The sequence below is a fragment of the Rhododendron vialii genome, chromosome 2a (genome assembly GCF_030253575.1).
Source record: "Rhododendron vialii isolate Sample 1 chromosome 2a, ASM3025357v1".
NCBI classification, from domain to species: Eukaryota; Viridiplantae; Streptophyta; class Magnoliopsida; order Ericales; family Ericaceae; genus Rhododendron; species Rhododendron vialii.
Window position 1 is genome coordinate 6033747 of NC_080558.1, and position 15840 is coordinate 6049586.

The 15840-nt window shown below is 39.4% G+C and overlaps 2 protein-coding genes and 1 pseudogene across 4 annotated transcripts; 2 read left to right on the forward strand and 1 right to left on the reverse strand.

The window, feature by feature from the left end:
• Positions 1–308: 308 nt before the first annotated feature.
• On the forward strand, positions 309–8057 carry LOC131316333 (beta-amylase 1, chloroplastic-like; annotated as a pseudogene).
• Positions 8058–9326: 1269 nt separating this feature from the next.
• On the forward strand, positions 9327–10524 carry LOC131316337 (late embryogenesis abundant protein 7-like). Its single transcript, XM_058345655.1, has 3 exons — positions 9327–9502; positions 9622–9744; positions 10218–10524. The coding sequence occupies exons 1-3, from the start codon at positions 9455–9457 to the stop codon at positions 10311–10313; spliced, it is 267 nt and encodes an 88-aa protein (XP_058201638.1). The 5' UTR covers positions 9327–9454; the 3' UTR covers positions 10314–10524.
• Positions 10525–11603: 1079 nt separating this feature from the next.
• On the reverse strand, positions 11604–12829 carry LOC131316338 (uncharacterized). Of its 3 annotated transcripts, none has more exons than XM_058345659.1 (2): positions 12188–12829; positions 11604–11917 (listed from the first exon to the last, which is right to left on the reverse strand). In XM_058345659.1, the coding sequence occupies exons 1-2, from the start codon at positions 12588–12590 to the stop codon at positions 11673–11675; spliced, it is 648 nt and encodes a 215-aa protein (XP_058201642.1). In that variant the 5' UTR covers positions 12591–12829; the 3' UTR covers positions 11604–11672. The 3 variants fall into 3 exon arrangements, with proteins under 3 accessions (XP_058201642.1, XP_058201641.1, XP_058201640.1); XM_058345658.1 differs by having other exon boundaries at positions 11604–11920; XM_058345657.1 differs by having other exon boundaries at positions 11604–11923.
• Positions 12830–15840: the final 3011 nt, after the last annotated feature.

Genomic DNA, 15840 nt, shown 5'->3' on the forward strand with positions numbered 1-15840 from the left:
AGAACCAAGGATGGTAAGCCAAGGCGTGCATTGAGAAAAAGGACACATCAGATTTGAGTGTTAGACACGTGTTCGGAGAGTGTCGGTGTCCGAAAAGTGTCAGACAACGATATGCGAGCTCTGACGAAGTGTCCGTGCTACATTGATGACAACTATTTCGTCCAAGTTTTAATCATGCTATAAGATTCATGCAGGCCGGGTTTGAAGGTGACAAGTTTTGTGTCACTACAGATCAGCTAGTTTTGACTTTGAAGCACAATTTTGTGAAGTATTAATTTATATGGTAAACCAACTAACCAAGTAGAGCTTTGCATTTGTAACTTATTATGTCATGAAACTTCAAAGTCTTGTCGTTATCAGTGAGCTTCACTGGTTTCGTATCGCAAAGTAGACTGGAAAGCCTAAGCCTGTGGCTGCAGAATTTCATAAGAAGTACAGTCAAGGAATTTTACCAATAAAAAAATCCATTTCGTGAAGGTCAAGGTTTTAGATAGGTTGTCATAGACTCATAAATATTTGGAGCTCTTAGGTTGGAACTCCCTTTTTCGTCCAATTATTGAGGGTCATGTTTTCTGCTTCTTTGTGCTTTTTCAGGTTGATGAAAGCAGCGAGTTTTTGCCTTTGGTGTATGAACCTGCTAGCATATCTGCATACTGGGGAAAGAGACCACGTGCTGTTGCAACACGCATTGTACAGTGCTATCAGTTGCCGGAGGTTTTCTTTCCCGTCTTGCCTGGGATGTGATAAACAAAAAGGTTAAAGAGGTAATGTTTAGTCCTACACTTGCTATTTGGACTTACTGGTGAGTTTCTGACTGTCTCATAATTTTAATAGTCTGCACCAGCTTTTGGTACGAATAAAAGTAATATGCAAGTTTCTTTGGTTTGATGCTTCTTTGGTTTTTTCTTGGGTTTTTGTTCTACATGTTGTGAACGTTTATAAATTACTGGGATCATCTGTTTACAAGTTGCTCTGAAATTCACTTCTATAAACCAATAATTTGTTAGGTGTGTCTTGTTCTATTACTCATGACTTTGAAGAACAAAATACAAAATATATTTATTTCTGCCTTGTAATTAATCTGGACGGTAGGATATTCACAAGCGTCAATTTGATCATTAAACTTTAAACTCCAATTGCTTATGAAAGACGATATATGGATATTCCATTGAGAATTCACCTTTTAAGTACTTTGGTTATCCTTAGGTGACAAACGTATGGTGGAGTTCTTTTGGGCTCCAGTGTTGAAGAAAATTGGCAGGGAGTTGGAGGGGTGGAAGATAGGTCTAGGGGAGTGAATCTTGTGAATGTACTTCGTAGTTTTTTGTTCCCTTTTTGCCTGGGGGAGATGGCCGATAAGCTGGGATTTTTGAATTCCATTGGTACAAGCAACTGACAAATTGACTTAGCTATCCTACTTTAGGGTGTTAGGGGTTAAAATTTTATACATGTCCATCTTTCTTCTCCATTGTTCCTTGTCTATTAGTATTGACTATTATTTCGATTTTCCGGTAACTAGAATGAAGTTTCTCGAGCTATTGGGCTAAGGGATATTGTCACCTCTTTGGGTCCAGCATACATAAAACTTGGGCAAGCATTGAGCATTCGACCAGATATACTGTCACCTGCTGCAATGACTGAGCTGCAAAAGCTCTGTGATGAGGTATGAGTGGCCTTTCATTTAACAATTCAACATCCACTAAAACTACATATGATTCAACTGCAAGGTCGCTGAATTTGTTTCACTGTTTTTCTAAAAATCAGGTTGGACTTGCTCTGTTATACTTAGGGAATGCTCTCTCTTTTTATCCGTGTTAGGAATGCTCCTTCAAATAGCCTAATGCATCTCTATCTTAATTCTGTAATGAACTTCTGTTTGTAATTTGGTGATGGTTACGAGTATCTGAAAATGAAAAGGACAAAGAAGCCGAACAAAAGGGTGTTCGGAAGTAGATAAGGAAGTTCTGAGATAAATAGGACATGAGGATGTGCAAATTGGAAGATTTGGAAAGTGGTTGCCTCTTAATTGCTATTTCTTGAAGTCACTGAGGCGGCATGAAGTACCATGGATGGGATTCTAATATTTTAACTTGGTTTGCTAGTGATAAACTGAACATTATAATAGCTTGTTGCATGTAGAGGTAGTGGCTCAATTTTTTGGTAACAAAGGGCACAAGAAGTATCCCAAGAATAATTTTTCTCTGTATGATTATGGTTCCATTGTGGACTCATCCCTGCAGAGTAAACCTTGGACACCTGCAACAACCAACATGAATTTTCTACTTTCAGTGTTGACTTATTGTTTCTCTCTTCGTACTTTTGAAGGTTCCCTCATATCCAGATGATGTTGCTATGGCTCTTATAGAGGAGGAGCTTGGTCAGCTGTGGTATAACATCTATTCTGAGCTGACTTCCTCACCAATAGCGGCTGGTAATCTCCACAATTGATATTGTTACCTGAGTGAACATTATTTTAGAGCATGGGGATGTCCAGTTGAAATAGTGAATTATAATTACCGTTTGGTTGTTCGGTTATTATTTCATAAGTAGAGTCTGCATGAGCCTTGAGTTGTACACTGGTAAATACTTGTCCCTAAAACGTACCCGCAAAATGTCTGGCCTTGTTGCTTAATACATATATTTTTCTCATGAACTTTTTTGGCAGCATCTCTTGGACAGGTGTACAAGGGTCGGCTAAAGGAGAATGGGGATTTGGTTGCTGTAAAGTACAGAGGCCATTTGTCCTCGAGACAGTGACAGTTGATTTGTTCGTCATAAGGAACTTGGGCTTGGTTCTTCGGAAGTTCCCTCAGGTACTTTTCCTAAATCACAAGTCTTGCAGTCTATTTTTTGTCCTGAAGGGATTTTTTTGTCATTTTGTAAGGGAAAACTGTAGTTTCGCTGATGCTTCCTTTCATAAAACTGTTATTATTCAGGTTTCTATTGATGTTGTTGGTTTGGTGGATGAATGGGCTGCCCGTTTCTTTGAGGAGCTTGATTATGTTAATGAGGGCGAAAATGGAACATTCTTCGCTGAGAATATCTATGTAGCACGGACACTTCGTCGGAGCTCACGTACTGGTGTCGGACACTTTTCGGACACCGACACTCCCGGACACTCTCCGGACACGTGTCCGACACTTCTCCCGGAGTGTCCTATTTTTTTTTCTAATATTTGGGGTCTGACACTCTTTCGACACTTTACGGACACTTTCAGGACACTTTAGGGGTAAACATGCAGTTATAAGGACTTTTAAAATGGATCAAAGTGTACACTTTAGGGACACTTCGGAAGGACACTCTAGGGTCACTCTCTTTGTTTGAATGTGCTCTCTTTCTTTCTCTCTTTGATCAAATTTAGGGCTATCTCGTTATAATATTATTAAACTTTTATCTTATTTGAATATTTTTTAATCTATATAACGTGTCCCCCAACGTGTCGTGTCCCCTGTTTTTTGAAAATTTGCGTGTCGGGGTGTCAATGTCGTGTCGTGTCCGTGCTACATAGGCTGAGATGATGAAAAAGACCTTCCACAGGTGGGTTTGAGTATCTTTACAAGTTTTTTTCATTTTTTTTAATCCAACTTATGTGTTGACAATTTCACTCTTTGCGGAGTTTTAAGTCAGATACTGTCAGTTGCATGCTTAATGGTATTTATTGGACAGCCAAATATCAGAAAGCTAGTCATGGTTTCAAAAGAAACATGTGATCGCATGCCTAAGTCTAAAAGTCACGCTACTTGCTTCCTGTTGGAACCATGTTGTATGGACCCTTAAATATACTGCATTTGGGGTTGCTGCCAATCAACCTGATTGGCTCAGTTGGAAAAACCAGGGGTGAAGAACACCAAAGATTTTAAGGTTCCAACAAGGATGTTTGGTTCTGCATTTGTGCTGTATGATTGCGAATATATCACTCAGCGTCTCAGCCACAATTTTTAACTAAGCCAAAGAGTGTTGTTTTGTGAATCAATTAGAAGGATTCCACCCAGGGAACTACTAAAAGTTGGACAAATGAAAATAGTATGGTCTTGGTTGATTGTCATGTAGATATTATAACCTACTCTTGAATCTTGACATATCAATTGCATATCTTTTTAAGTATTTCTAAATTACCCCTTTGCATTTTTGAGTCCCATAGAAGGTTTTTGAGGATTCCATTTTACCATTTTGTAGTTTCTCTCATTTGTTTTTTTGAGTTTGACTGCAAACTATCAAATATTGTTGCGAGAGACACCTCTTGTATGTTACACCATCTGCCCTTATGCGCAGGATAAGTTGAAGGGGGTGCCAGTTTACGTTATGATGCCATTGGACAGCGTGACAATGGGGAACACTATTAACCGGAGGAAGGCGATGAACGCGAGCCTGCAGGCTCTGAAGAGTGCCGGGGTGGAAGGGGTGATGATGGACGTGTGGTGGGGCCTGGTGGAGAGAGAGAAACCAGGGGAGTACAATTGGGGAGGGTATTCTGAGCTGTTGGAGATGGCCAAGAAGCATGGGCTCAAGGTGCAGGCGGTCATGTCGTTTCACCAGTGTGGAGGAAACGTTGGGGACTCTTGCACGTGAGTACTTTTGCTTCTCTCAACTTATCTTACCCTTTTCTGTTTCGACTTTTTTGCTTCTTTTATTGCTTGCATATGCCTTTCATGTTAAGGTTGTGGTAGCTGAAAAATTGGAGTAATGTGTTATTGAGTCTTCTTTTTTTTCTAGTTGAAATGCAATTGGTTATAGAATAAATGGGATAAAGTTAAAGGTCTGAAAAAGTTGAAAATTTGTGTTGGTAGTTTAGGATAAGGAAAATGCTAACCTCCGCCCATTAGATAGAGGATAATGTTTAGAAAGCGTATTGATATTCGCAAAAGTGTATTGATATCAGTATATTGATCTCGGTGAAATGTATATTGATATCCAAATTTATTTGTCATTATATGCTTATCCTCCGCCTAATGGGCGGAGATTAACAAGACCGTTAAGATAAAAGGGCGTTTGGTTGTTCAAAAGTTGAAGCAGTTTATCATCATACTCGTACCTTTGTTCTTGTTGAAAAGCAATTGTTTAGTGTAAGTAGAAAATGGTGGGAAATAGAACCTGTAGCTTAAGATAAAAGGGGATGGAGCCAGTTGAGTCTTTTGTCTTTGACACCAGAAATTAAATACTACCCCACTTGTCCAAGAAAGCAAGAATAGCAGGCCATATCAGATTCAAATGGTATCCCTTTTGATCTCTCCGCTTTATGCTGTTCATCTACTAGTTTCCAGTGGTTGAATCAGTATGTGAAGCTGAATTTCCAGTGTGTGGATGTTGTAGGATTATGTTCCTTTTCCTAACATCGATTAGTCCGGGTTTTATATACCCCGGGTTTTATATACCGGATCCCTCTGCCCAAGGGGGCTGTGGAAGAGATTGACAAAGACCCTGACCTTGCCTACACAGATCAATGGGGAAGGAGAAATTATGAGTGCATATCACTTAGCTGTGATACTCTTCCAGTCCTCAAGGGACTCACTCCTATCCAGTGTTATGGTGACTTCATGCTCGCTTTTAGAGACAAATTTGATCACCTTCTGGGGGATACCATTGTGGTAATTACTCATCTGTAGTATTTCCATAATTGATTGTTGAATTAGTTATTTGATATATGCTTCTGAGTACAGCTGTATGCATGGATCCTTTGGAATACCTTTTAAGCACAACCAGGGCGTACCTTCCGTTAACCTGACAATCGTTAGTTTTGCATTTTTGCTGTTCGATGTAAAGGGTATCTTTTTTGTACATAATGTCACTCCATGCAAGCGCTGTAAAAGCAGACTGTCAGGTGCAATATGGAATGCCATGAAACACATAAGTGGACCCCTTCCTAACATCCCATTGGTTTTAGGAGAGATGGTGGAACTTGATAGAGTATACATAAACCTGATGCTAATATAAACTGATGAAAACTGAAGGGTCAATGTACCCAGGATCGATGTCACTTAAGATCTTAGTAGCATGAAGCGGGAGCGGGGGTGGGAGCGGGTGCGGGTGCGGGGGAGCGGAGGCACCTAGAAGCTCCTAAGGTTGGGCGCCTAAGAAGCGTATATAGATTTCATATAAATACGTATATAAAGTATCTTTAAATACTTAACCATTGAAGGAAAAAAGTGATTACTTATGAGAATTTTCGTGATCTTAAAGGGTACTTATAGGAAGTTAGATATTTTCAATTTGCAAAACTTCTTGAGTGATAAGATTTTCATATTTTTATTTCCACAATGGCATAACTCCCTTAAGAATAAGAGAATAGTTGCCTTAACCACACCCAATAAGCTCCCATGTTAGTTGGGAGCAAGCTCCCGTCTCGAGGGGAGCGAGCTCCCGTCAAGCTCCCATCTTGAGAGAGCACCCATTTTAGAAGGATCTTTCTACTAAGGCATGAATATATGCTCTCTGAGTGTAGGATTCTATGACATACTTTTTACGCATAATCATGGCTTACCTTTTGTTACTTCCGGCAAATGTTAGTTTTGTGGTTATGTGGAAAGAGCGATCCTATGTTCCACTGGTTGTGCATTTAAACTTAGAAAACCAAAAGGCCAATAGACCCTGTACTCGTGCCAACTAAGCATTAATATCGTGAGAAATTTTGTTGATCATTGATCTGACTTTTTTCTGTTTGATTTTAGGAAATCCAAGTTGGAATGGGTCCGGCAGGTGAGCTGCGCTACCCTTCATACCCCGAGCAAAATGGAACATGGAAGTTTCCTGGAATTGGAGCCTTTCAGTCTTATGACAAGGTACTCACTCTCTTCTGTCTTTCCATTGTTTTCCTATTTTCCTTCATAATGTTCCCTTTGCTTGTGATCCCCTAATCTTGTAAATTCTGCTTATTGTCACGTAATGTAGTACATGCTCAGTCACCTAAAAGCTGCGGCAGAAGCTGCCGGGAAGCCAGAATGGGGAAGCACAGGCCCAACAGATGCCAGAAGATACCAACTTCTTCCGAAAGGAAGGTGGCGGTTGGAACAGCCCTTATGGGGACTTTTTCCCCACTTGGTATTCGCAGATGCTTCCGAACCACGGCGACAGAATACTGTCCTCTGCCAAGTGCCAAGGCCATTTTCGATAATACAGGTGTCAAAATCTCCGTTAAGGTTGCAGGCATTCACTGGCATTACGGGACCCGATCCCATGCACCTGAGCTCACAGCGGGGTATTACAACACCAGTTTCCATGACGGGTACCTTCCATCGCTCTGATGTTAGCATGCCACGGTGCCGTTTTCAACTTCACTTGCATCGAAATGCGGGACCATGAGCAGCCTCAGGATGTGCAATGCTCGCCCGAGAAGCTGGTCAGGCAAGTGGGCCTGGCCACTCGGGAAGCTCAAGTCCTGCTTGCCGGGGAAAACTCGCTGCCTCGGTACAATGAGTTTGCACACGAACAGATTTTACAGGCATCGTCTATGAACATCGATGGAGAAGATACAGATATGTGTGCGTTCACGTATTTGAGAATGAATCCACACATGTATCAGCCAGATAATTGGAGGCGGTTTGTGGTGTTTTTGAAGAAGATAAAGGAAGGAAAGGGTGCGAACCGGTGTCGGGAGGAGGTGGAGAGGGAGGCGGAGCATTTCGTGCATGTGACACGGCCTTTGGTGCGGGAAGCAGCTGTTGCTCCCATGCAATAGAAGTTTTAGGGTTAGTGTATTCTGTACTAAAAATAGGTGAGTTATCCATTGAAGGCTTCATGTAAGCAAGGTGATGAGCAGAGAAATTGAATTGGGTCTCTAGCCTCTCCCAACTTTGATTTGGATTATGGTTTTACAGCGTAAACAATGTCCCTTTAGTTCCTCTATTTTTTTTAGGTAAAAGGAGGACTGCTAGTTTCTAAGAGCTGCCGCTTGTTAAAGGTTAGGTGGGTCTCCTGTTCTTCTCGCCTATACCACGTTGATTAGAAATTACATGGGTACTATCACCGGTGTTGTATGTACTATTTCATGGGGCCAAGATAAGAATGGCACAGAAGTTAAACTACGCATAACTATAATTCATGTACTCCATCTTTTTTACTCTCTTTCTCTCTCTCTCTCTCTGGCTGTTGTGAAGTGTTGGGCTCAAAAATGGCAATTGCTCTCTTGATTTGTGTTCATGAGAGAGATGTGGTTATGTAAGTGTTTGTTCAATTTAGGATTTGTGCAGCTTCAACTTCAATTTTCGATGGTGTTCGGTTATGGCTTTATGTTACAAAATGTCAATTTCACCCTTCATGTTAAGTCTGATTTGGATTGCCGTCTCTAGTTGATAGCTGCAATTGATAGTTTGAAATAAACTACTACTAGCGAATAACTTTAAGGATGAAGGCCAAAGACTTCTTGGCTTCTCATTCAAACTATCGTCTTGTACAACAATAACGGAGTCCTCCATCTTGTCCCCAAACTATCGTCTCGTAGGGTTTTAAAAACGGTCGCTCCGTTACGGAACAAGTTTTGGAAGGCCTGATATCGTTATGGGTGAAAATAACGGCATTACAAAAATTCACGTACATATCGATCACTATGGCCGTTATGTATCGTGTAGCAGTCATTACATGCACTACAGGACCGTTGCGCCTACAGAACACTTAGAACAACTATTCTTTTTTTTTTTTTCCATTCTCAGACCTTCATATAACTTTTTGAGATGTCTTTATGTGCTAAAGTAATATTTTGAGAACCAAACTCTTGTTAGAATGAGAAAAAAACAACTTCAATTTCATTCTTAAAACACAACATTTGATCAAGTCTTACTTAAAATTGCTTGTAAAAGTAAAATATAGCTTCAAAACATTCAGTTTAGTCATAAATAAGCTTAGAGCATGTGTACCTATGAAGTTTTCAGCACTTGCTAGTGCTTGAAAAAAATTCACGAGTGCAGTATCCGATTTCTATTACACATAGACCGATACTCCTGATATTCGTTACTTGCGACCGCGACCATTACGCTAACCAATACCGCAATTTAAAACCATGCTACGGACATATAGTTCGTTCCTAAAACCAACTCTTCTATAGCATGAGGTCCAAGAATTAGATTTGTTCTCGGTACGACCTACAACACCTAAAATTCATACATATTATCAGCAATTGTATGGAGATAAAATATGAGTCACATTTTCTTTAATTAACTAAGGAAAACCCATTTCTAGGAAGCTTTATAATGCTTGGAGATGCTTGATTTAAGGAGAAGGCCACAACAACCAGCCCAAATCCCAAGTCAAGAGCCTCAATACACGTTCTCTACAGCTTCTTTACAATGAACTTCTCATGTCCTGTATATACCCATCCTATATATAGAACTCAAGAGAGCTATAAATACAGCTCAATCTCACAACCTTCAAACAGATCACAATTGCCTGAATACATTCTGAGATCAAGAACAACTTATATTTTTTTTTGTAGACCCGTGTTCGTAGTTTCAGAAGGAAAAGAACAATGTCGAGTGCCCAACAAAAGGCAGGCCAAGCCCAGGGTCAGGCCAAGGTTAGTAGTATTCACCAAGTTGGTGGTTTATGATTTTTCATTGACCGTTTCGGCCTCTGATTACTGAAGTGATTATGCATATATGTGTGTGTGCTTGTTTGTGTATTTTGCTTGGGAAGGCCAAGACTCAGGAGTGGGTGCAGACGGCCCAGAGTACAGCGAATAAGGCTTGCGACAAGGCGGCTGATTCCAAAGAGGAGGCCCAGCAAGGGAAAGAGCAGAGTGCCGGAATCATCCAACAGGTACAAACATGGCCCGTCGGCCATAAAATAAGTTACATATAGAATGGTTGTACGTTATATGTAGAATCTTCCATCAAAATGACTTAGGTCCCGTTCTGCTTTTTCAAATAAGTAATTGAAAAATAAGGACTTATTTTCAAACTTTAAAATAATGGATTTACAAAAATAAATTTTAATTTTTTTTTGCAGGGTTAAAAAGATCCATATTACATATATATATATATATATATATATATATATATATATATATATATATATATATATATTTCAGTAAGCCTACTATTTTTAAGCTTAAAACTTGCAAATGAGTACTTATTTTTTAAAGATCAAAAGCGCAACGGAGCCTTAATATAGTGTCTTGGCATCTAGAAGTCATTTTAGTAGGTTTTAGTACGTACAATCCAAAATTTCTTTTGTAATTTTTCCCTAATGTAGCATTACTTCATAATGGAAATTTCCTGCTTGTTGGACAGACTGGTGAGCAAGTGATGAACATGGCGCAGGGTGCCATAGATGGTGTGAAGAGCACACTTGGAATCAATGAAAACACTCATCATGAAAAGAAGTGAAAGAATTTCTCCTCTCTCGATCGTCGCGTGGGAGGTGTTATCGTAGTAGTTTGTTGCATTTCAGATTTTTATTAATTGAAGTTCAATAATCTAGAGATTTCCATGCAGAGAAGAACTCTTATCTATCAGGTTGTAATAAGAGCTGTTAGCAATTCGCAGCAACTATGAATCTTACTTCCAATATTCAACAATGTCATCTGTTTTTGTTTTTCATCTATGTTTCGAAATCTGATTTTTTTCGGAGGGAATTTTCGGATCCGTGACTTAAGATCTGCATGCTTGTTACAAATTTGGTTTGACGTATACGGCTGAAAATTCATTAATTTCGTTAATACTCTTAAGAATAGCTAATTATGGATAGCTCGAGAGCTGTCCATAATTTATCCACCACCAGCCGGATTAAATAATCTCAGCCATAAATAATTCGGGTATCCTTTTGGGCTGCTGGCATACATTGGGAATGGTCCCTCTTCCGATTGCGTAAATAATCCCCCTCCCTATGGATGATCTAATCGGGCCATAACATACAAGGCAGAAGGAAGAGGTCTCACAGGGACCCACAATTAGCTTCTTACTTCTTTCCACACAAATTTATGAAAGGGGATATCCTTCAATCGAGGCAAACTTAATTAGTAATTTCACGTTCTATCTTGTACAGTGCTGGCTCCGATCTTTGGATTGCTCCAAGACCGACTCCAAACTTGATTGCTCACTTACTATGAAGCCATAAAAAATCAAAAGACATGCAAGTCAAAAAAAAAAATATTTGCATTGTGTTAAAGCATCCAACTCCAAACCAATTGGCAAAGAGTGGAGAGGTTGTCTAGGCTCATATACTAGTTTTAGAGGAGATAATTAACCGATGTGGGACAAATCCCAATACTCCCCCGCACGTGTGACCCCAATTCGCACGTGGAGAGGTTAACAAAGGATCCGGAACACACGGATCACAATGAAACAAAGTGCAACTATGGCACAAACAAAGGGGAAAAGCCTCCGAAAGTCTAGCTCTGATACCATGTTAAAGCATCCAACTCCAAACCAATTGGCAAAGAGTGGAGAGGCTGTCTAGGCTCATATACTAATTTTGGAGGAGATAATTAACCGATGTGGGACAAATCCCAACACATTGTGCTTTTTTGGCTTGAATTTTATCAAGAAATGATCATAATCAAATTTTCTTTTTTTGGTTGCCCTATAGTGGGGATATATTGCCCAAGTCCGAAGTCTTACCTCGGGATTGGCTCTGATCTTGTGTGTGTATATATATAGGGAAATGCTAATCACACAAAAACAGAACACAAGATTAAATTATGTGATCCAAAAAGTACAGAGAAGTCATATAGTGACTAATTTTCCTCATGTCTGTTTTACATATGCAAGCTTCTTGAGAGGCTCTTGGGGAGAGGTGCTGGGCTTCTTCTTGTGGCTCATGATTTTCAAACTCTGCCTCAGTATATCAATCTCTCTCTCGCTCTTGGATTTTTCTTGCTCCATTGAAGCTAATTTTGTGTGCAGATTTTCAATGGTTTCTTCCTTTGCCCTCAGCTCTTGCTGTAATTCCTCCAATACTATATCTTCTTCCTCTGCCCTCCAATACAATCCTTCTCCTAAAAAAAAAAAAAAAAAAATCAATGAGTGGTTCAAATTGGAAATTTATAATTCAAATCCAGATATGTAATAGTGGGATCACATTCAAATTTGGATTTCAATCGAAATTTTTTACTTTTTATATTTCTCTCGTCATAACGAAGTATTAATTCAAAAAAAATTGACGAAAAACTAAAAAATGCGAAGAAAATTTGAAAAACCGACAAAAAAAGAAGAAGTCATTTTGACTTATTAGGCCAAAATAGGCGTCCAAAGTTTGTTACCTTGGTGTGTCCTCTGAATGAGATCATCAAGCTCAAACTTGATGGCAAGGTACAACCTCTTCCACTTCTCCACAGCCTCATCCCTCCTCTCTCTCTCCTCCCTCATTTGCTCCTCCAACACCAGACACCCTTTCTTCTCTCTCATCACCATCTCATCCTCTCTCTCCTCCAACCTCTTCCTCAACTTCCTCACCTCCTCCTTCAACCTCTTCCTCTCCCTCCTCCACTCTCCCTCCTTCAATGCGTGCACCACCCTCTCCCTCTCATGAGCTCCGCTCTCGTTCTCTCTCATCCACATTATCTCACTCACCTCCTTTTCCAAATGCCTCAGCTTCTCTCTCATGGCTTTGATCATGTTTTTCCCACTTGGGTTTTTCTTATTTTTGCTTTGGAAGATCCCCATCCTTCAATCTTGGCTTATGTTATCCCTTGGCTCACTCAAACTTGGTGCTTATATATCTGCATTCATTTGTTTGCTTTTCCTTGGAGAGAGAGAGAGAGAGAGAGAGAGAGAGAGAGAGAGAGAGAGAGAGAGAGAGAGAGAGAATTTTGGATGAGAACGCATAAATTCTTTTGCAGAGGCTCTTCCTTCATACACAAAGGGACTATTTTATGGGGGCTGTCATTTAACAGTTAACTTGACAGACGAAAGTGACAAAGAGGCCCGTGAGGAGGAGAAATAATCGTGTGCTCTGTCACTACAAGTCCGGATCGATGTTTTAGAGTATTGAGTCTATGAAATCTGATTCAGTCTTGATTCGCCACTTAGTGCGCTACCTATTACGATAATTAGTGTTCAAATTCATATGATATTGGACTATATTTTCTGAACACTATAAGCATTCTTCATTCGATACATAGGTGCAATTGGTTTGAACCGTGGATATCAATGTACAAAGTTATGCCTAGCTACGCAAAATTTGTCTTGATTTTTTGTTTGCGTTCTTTTCTTGATTGTTGTTTTCGCGTTGTGTGTATTGATTTGGTCAATTTCTCAATAACATGATAGCATGTTCATTTGGTGTTACACATACTCGGCGATAAGTCTCACACGTAGAGATATCTTCACTACCATTAATATGTTGTTATTGTGATTTTTTTTTTTTTTGAGATCCATGTTATTGTAGATTTTGAACACATGATTTATAAATTGTTGATATGTACAGTTGAGATTCACTTGACCTATATATGTAAATCCTGAAATTAATTTCGGAATACAAAATGTACGGTCGTGATTCAATTGCATCTATGTAAGTATCAACCACACATTTTGTAGTTAGGAAATTCATATCACATGTTCAGAAGTATATGCTTGGAGAAAATCTTTTTAAAGGCGGAGCCGTGAATAGTTGTTTACGGAGCCAATTGCAACCGTTCAAAGGTCCGGATGTTAATGAAACTTTTCCGAAAAAGAGTTAAACTTTTCTCCGAAAAAGTTTCAATAAAATTCGAACCGTTCAAAACGTGATTTGTTGCTGCTATAAAAAACTTGTTCATGGCTGAGCCACGAATAAGTTTCTCTCGTATGGTTGCCATAGAATTTCTGCCAAAATGGTCGGTGCTAGCTTTGTGGTAGGTCATTTCAATGATATTGACCTCTATTATATTGCTTAGATACAGATTAATGCAGATATATAGAAGAATAATTGCACTCATGCTAAAAGTGGAATGGACAATGAATGATTAGGGTGCAAACTGTGCTAAAAAAATTTAACTTGAATATTAGTATATATTTCACGCGCAAAGGCATCCATGATATAGACATGCAAGCCAAGAAGGGGAATGGAAGTTGGGAGAGATTTTTTTTCTAACTCACGGTTTTAGGTCAACTTCTGTGCACCACAATTAATCTTGAAAGTTTTGATTTCATCGTTCACTTGCGGCATCATTTAAAGCTCGGTATTATTAGGTATAAAAGGCAGGTCAAAAGTGCTTCGTTTTTCGTGGAATGAGAGACTGCTCCAATACAATTTCAAGTAGTCTTATTATTAATATATACTCCAATGATTTATATTGGCTGCTATTTTTGCCACTTCCTTTTTTGTTAACGTTACTCCCCTGTGTATTTTTTGTGCAAAAATACACTTACATGAAAATGACGTTAACAAAAAAGAGAGTGACAAAATCATTTCCCTTTATATTTAGAACATATGTTTCAAATCTCAACAAATGCTAGAGGGGAAGGAATGGTTTACTGATTTTTCCATAAATTAAGCCTTTCAATTCCTTGGGAATGGAAATGGAAAAAGGAAAAGGACCACATGATCCTAGGACTAGGAGCATCTTTAGGTCTCAAATTCTGGACAATACTTTTGGACCACACTTGCCATATTCTCACATATGAACAAATCACTGAGATTGGGATAAAATAAAAAAATAACAAATCAGTGAGGAAGCATCTTCTGTGCCGGAAACACATGTGCTTTTGATTCCTTACATAAGAGTTGCGGATCAAAAAACAAAAAAAAAAAAATCAATGAGGCAGGATCCTCTGTGCCGAAAACTAATCTTATTTCTCTGTGCCGAAAAAAGAATTTTCCAACCGTTTAATTTAAAACATAAAAAAAAATCATAACAATTTAATGGCGGAAAAATCTCTCCACATAGAGACAGAGGTCTGCAGGTGAGGTGATTCTACCCACAATCAATTTGTATGGTTGACGACAGCAATGATTAAATTTTCTGATAATTCTTCTGTTGGGTCCGGAGGAGGAGGAGGGGGAAGGGGAAATGGGTTTAACACGGAATCTCGGATTGATGACTTGTAGGTTATTTGGGGAATGTCTCAAAAACCACTCCTTCCATTTCTTTTTAATTGTTCCTTAGGAAATGAAGTGTAATTTTTCCATCAAAAAATAAAGTATTGCGATCTTCAATTTGGTGCGAAAATGATTGAAAACATTATGCACTCAAGTACTTTATTAAGTTGATCCAAAAATTGTACGTCTTTTCTTAGGGAAGTGGAAACGCTTAAAAAGGGACGGAGAAAGTACTAGAATTTTTGGGGCTCTCATTTTTTAGCTTTTTTGTGAAGGCCCAAAGTCCATGCTTCATTTGCTTTCCTTGTAAGCTGGCACTGCCGGCCGCTCATCTCGGCAATGAACCACTCCGATCTTAACCGAACAATGGACGGATCAGATTTGTGTGCGATTTGTATGCATCCAGATTTGATCGGAGCCGTCCGTACGGAGACGAACGGCCGGATCGACCGCTCTGCACCCACTCGGCACGGAGCTGCTTGACAGCATTACCGGGTCCCGAGAGGAAGGGGGTGAAATTTTGGATTAAAAAAAATTTGTTCCTTTCAAGAGATTTGCTATTTTCGTGGTGATATATATACATCATTGGATTCCTTTGGATCAAGGCCATGGAATTAATGCACTGTGGTAAATTCATCAGTAGCATCCTTTTGCGGGGGGGAAAAAACATGAGAAATTCTAACAGTAGCACGTTTTGATGCTGCCTATATTCATATCTTCGTACAGTATGGTAGGTTGCCTTGTGCTCCCAGAATATACCATGCAATTAACTCCTGCTTGTCCGGCTCCATGAGAAGTTTTTGGGCCTTTTTGGGCATTCTCAATGGTTTTCATATACTATATGCCATCGGAAAAGTTACAGGATTGGGATTCCGGATCGACGTTGTTCAATAA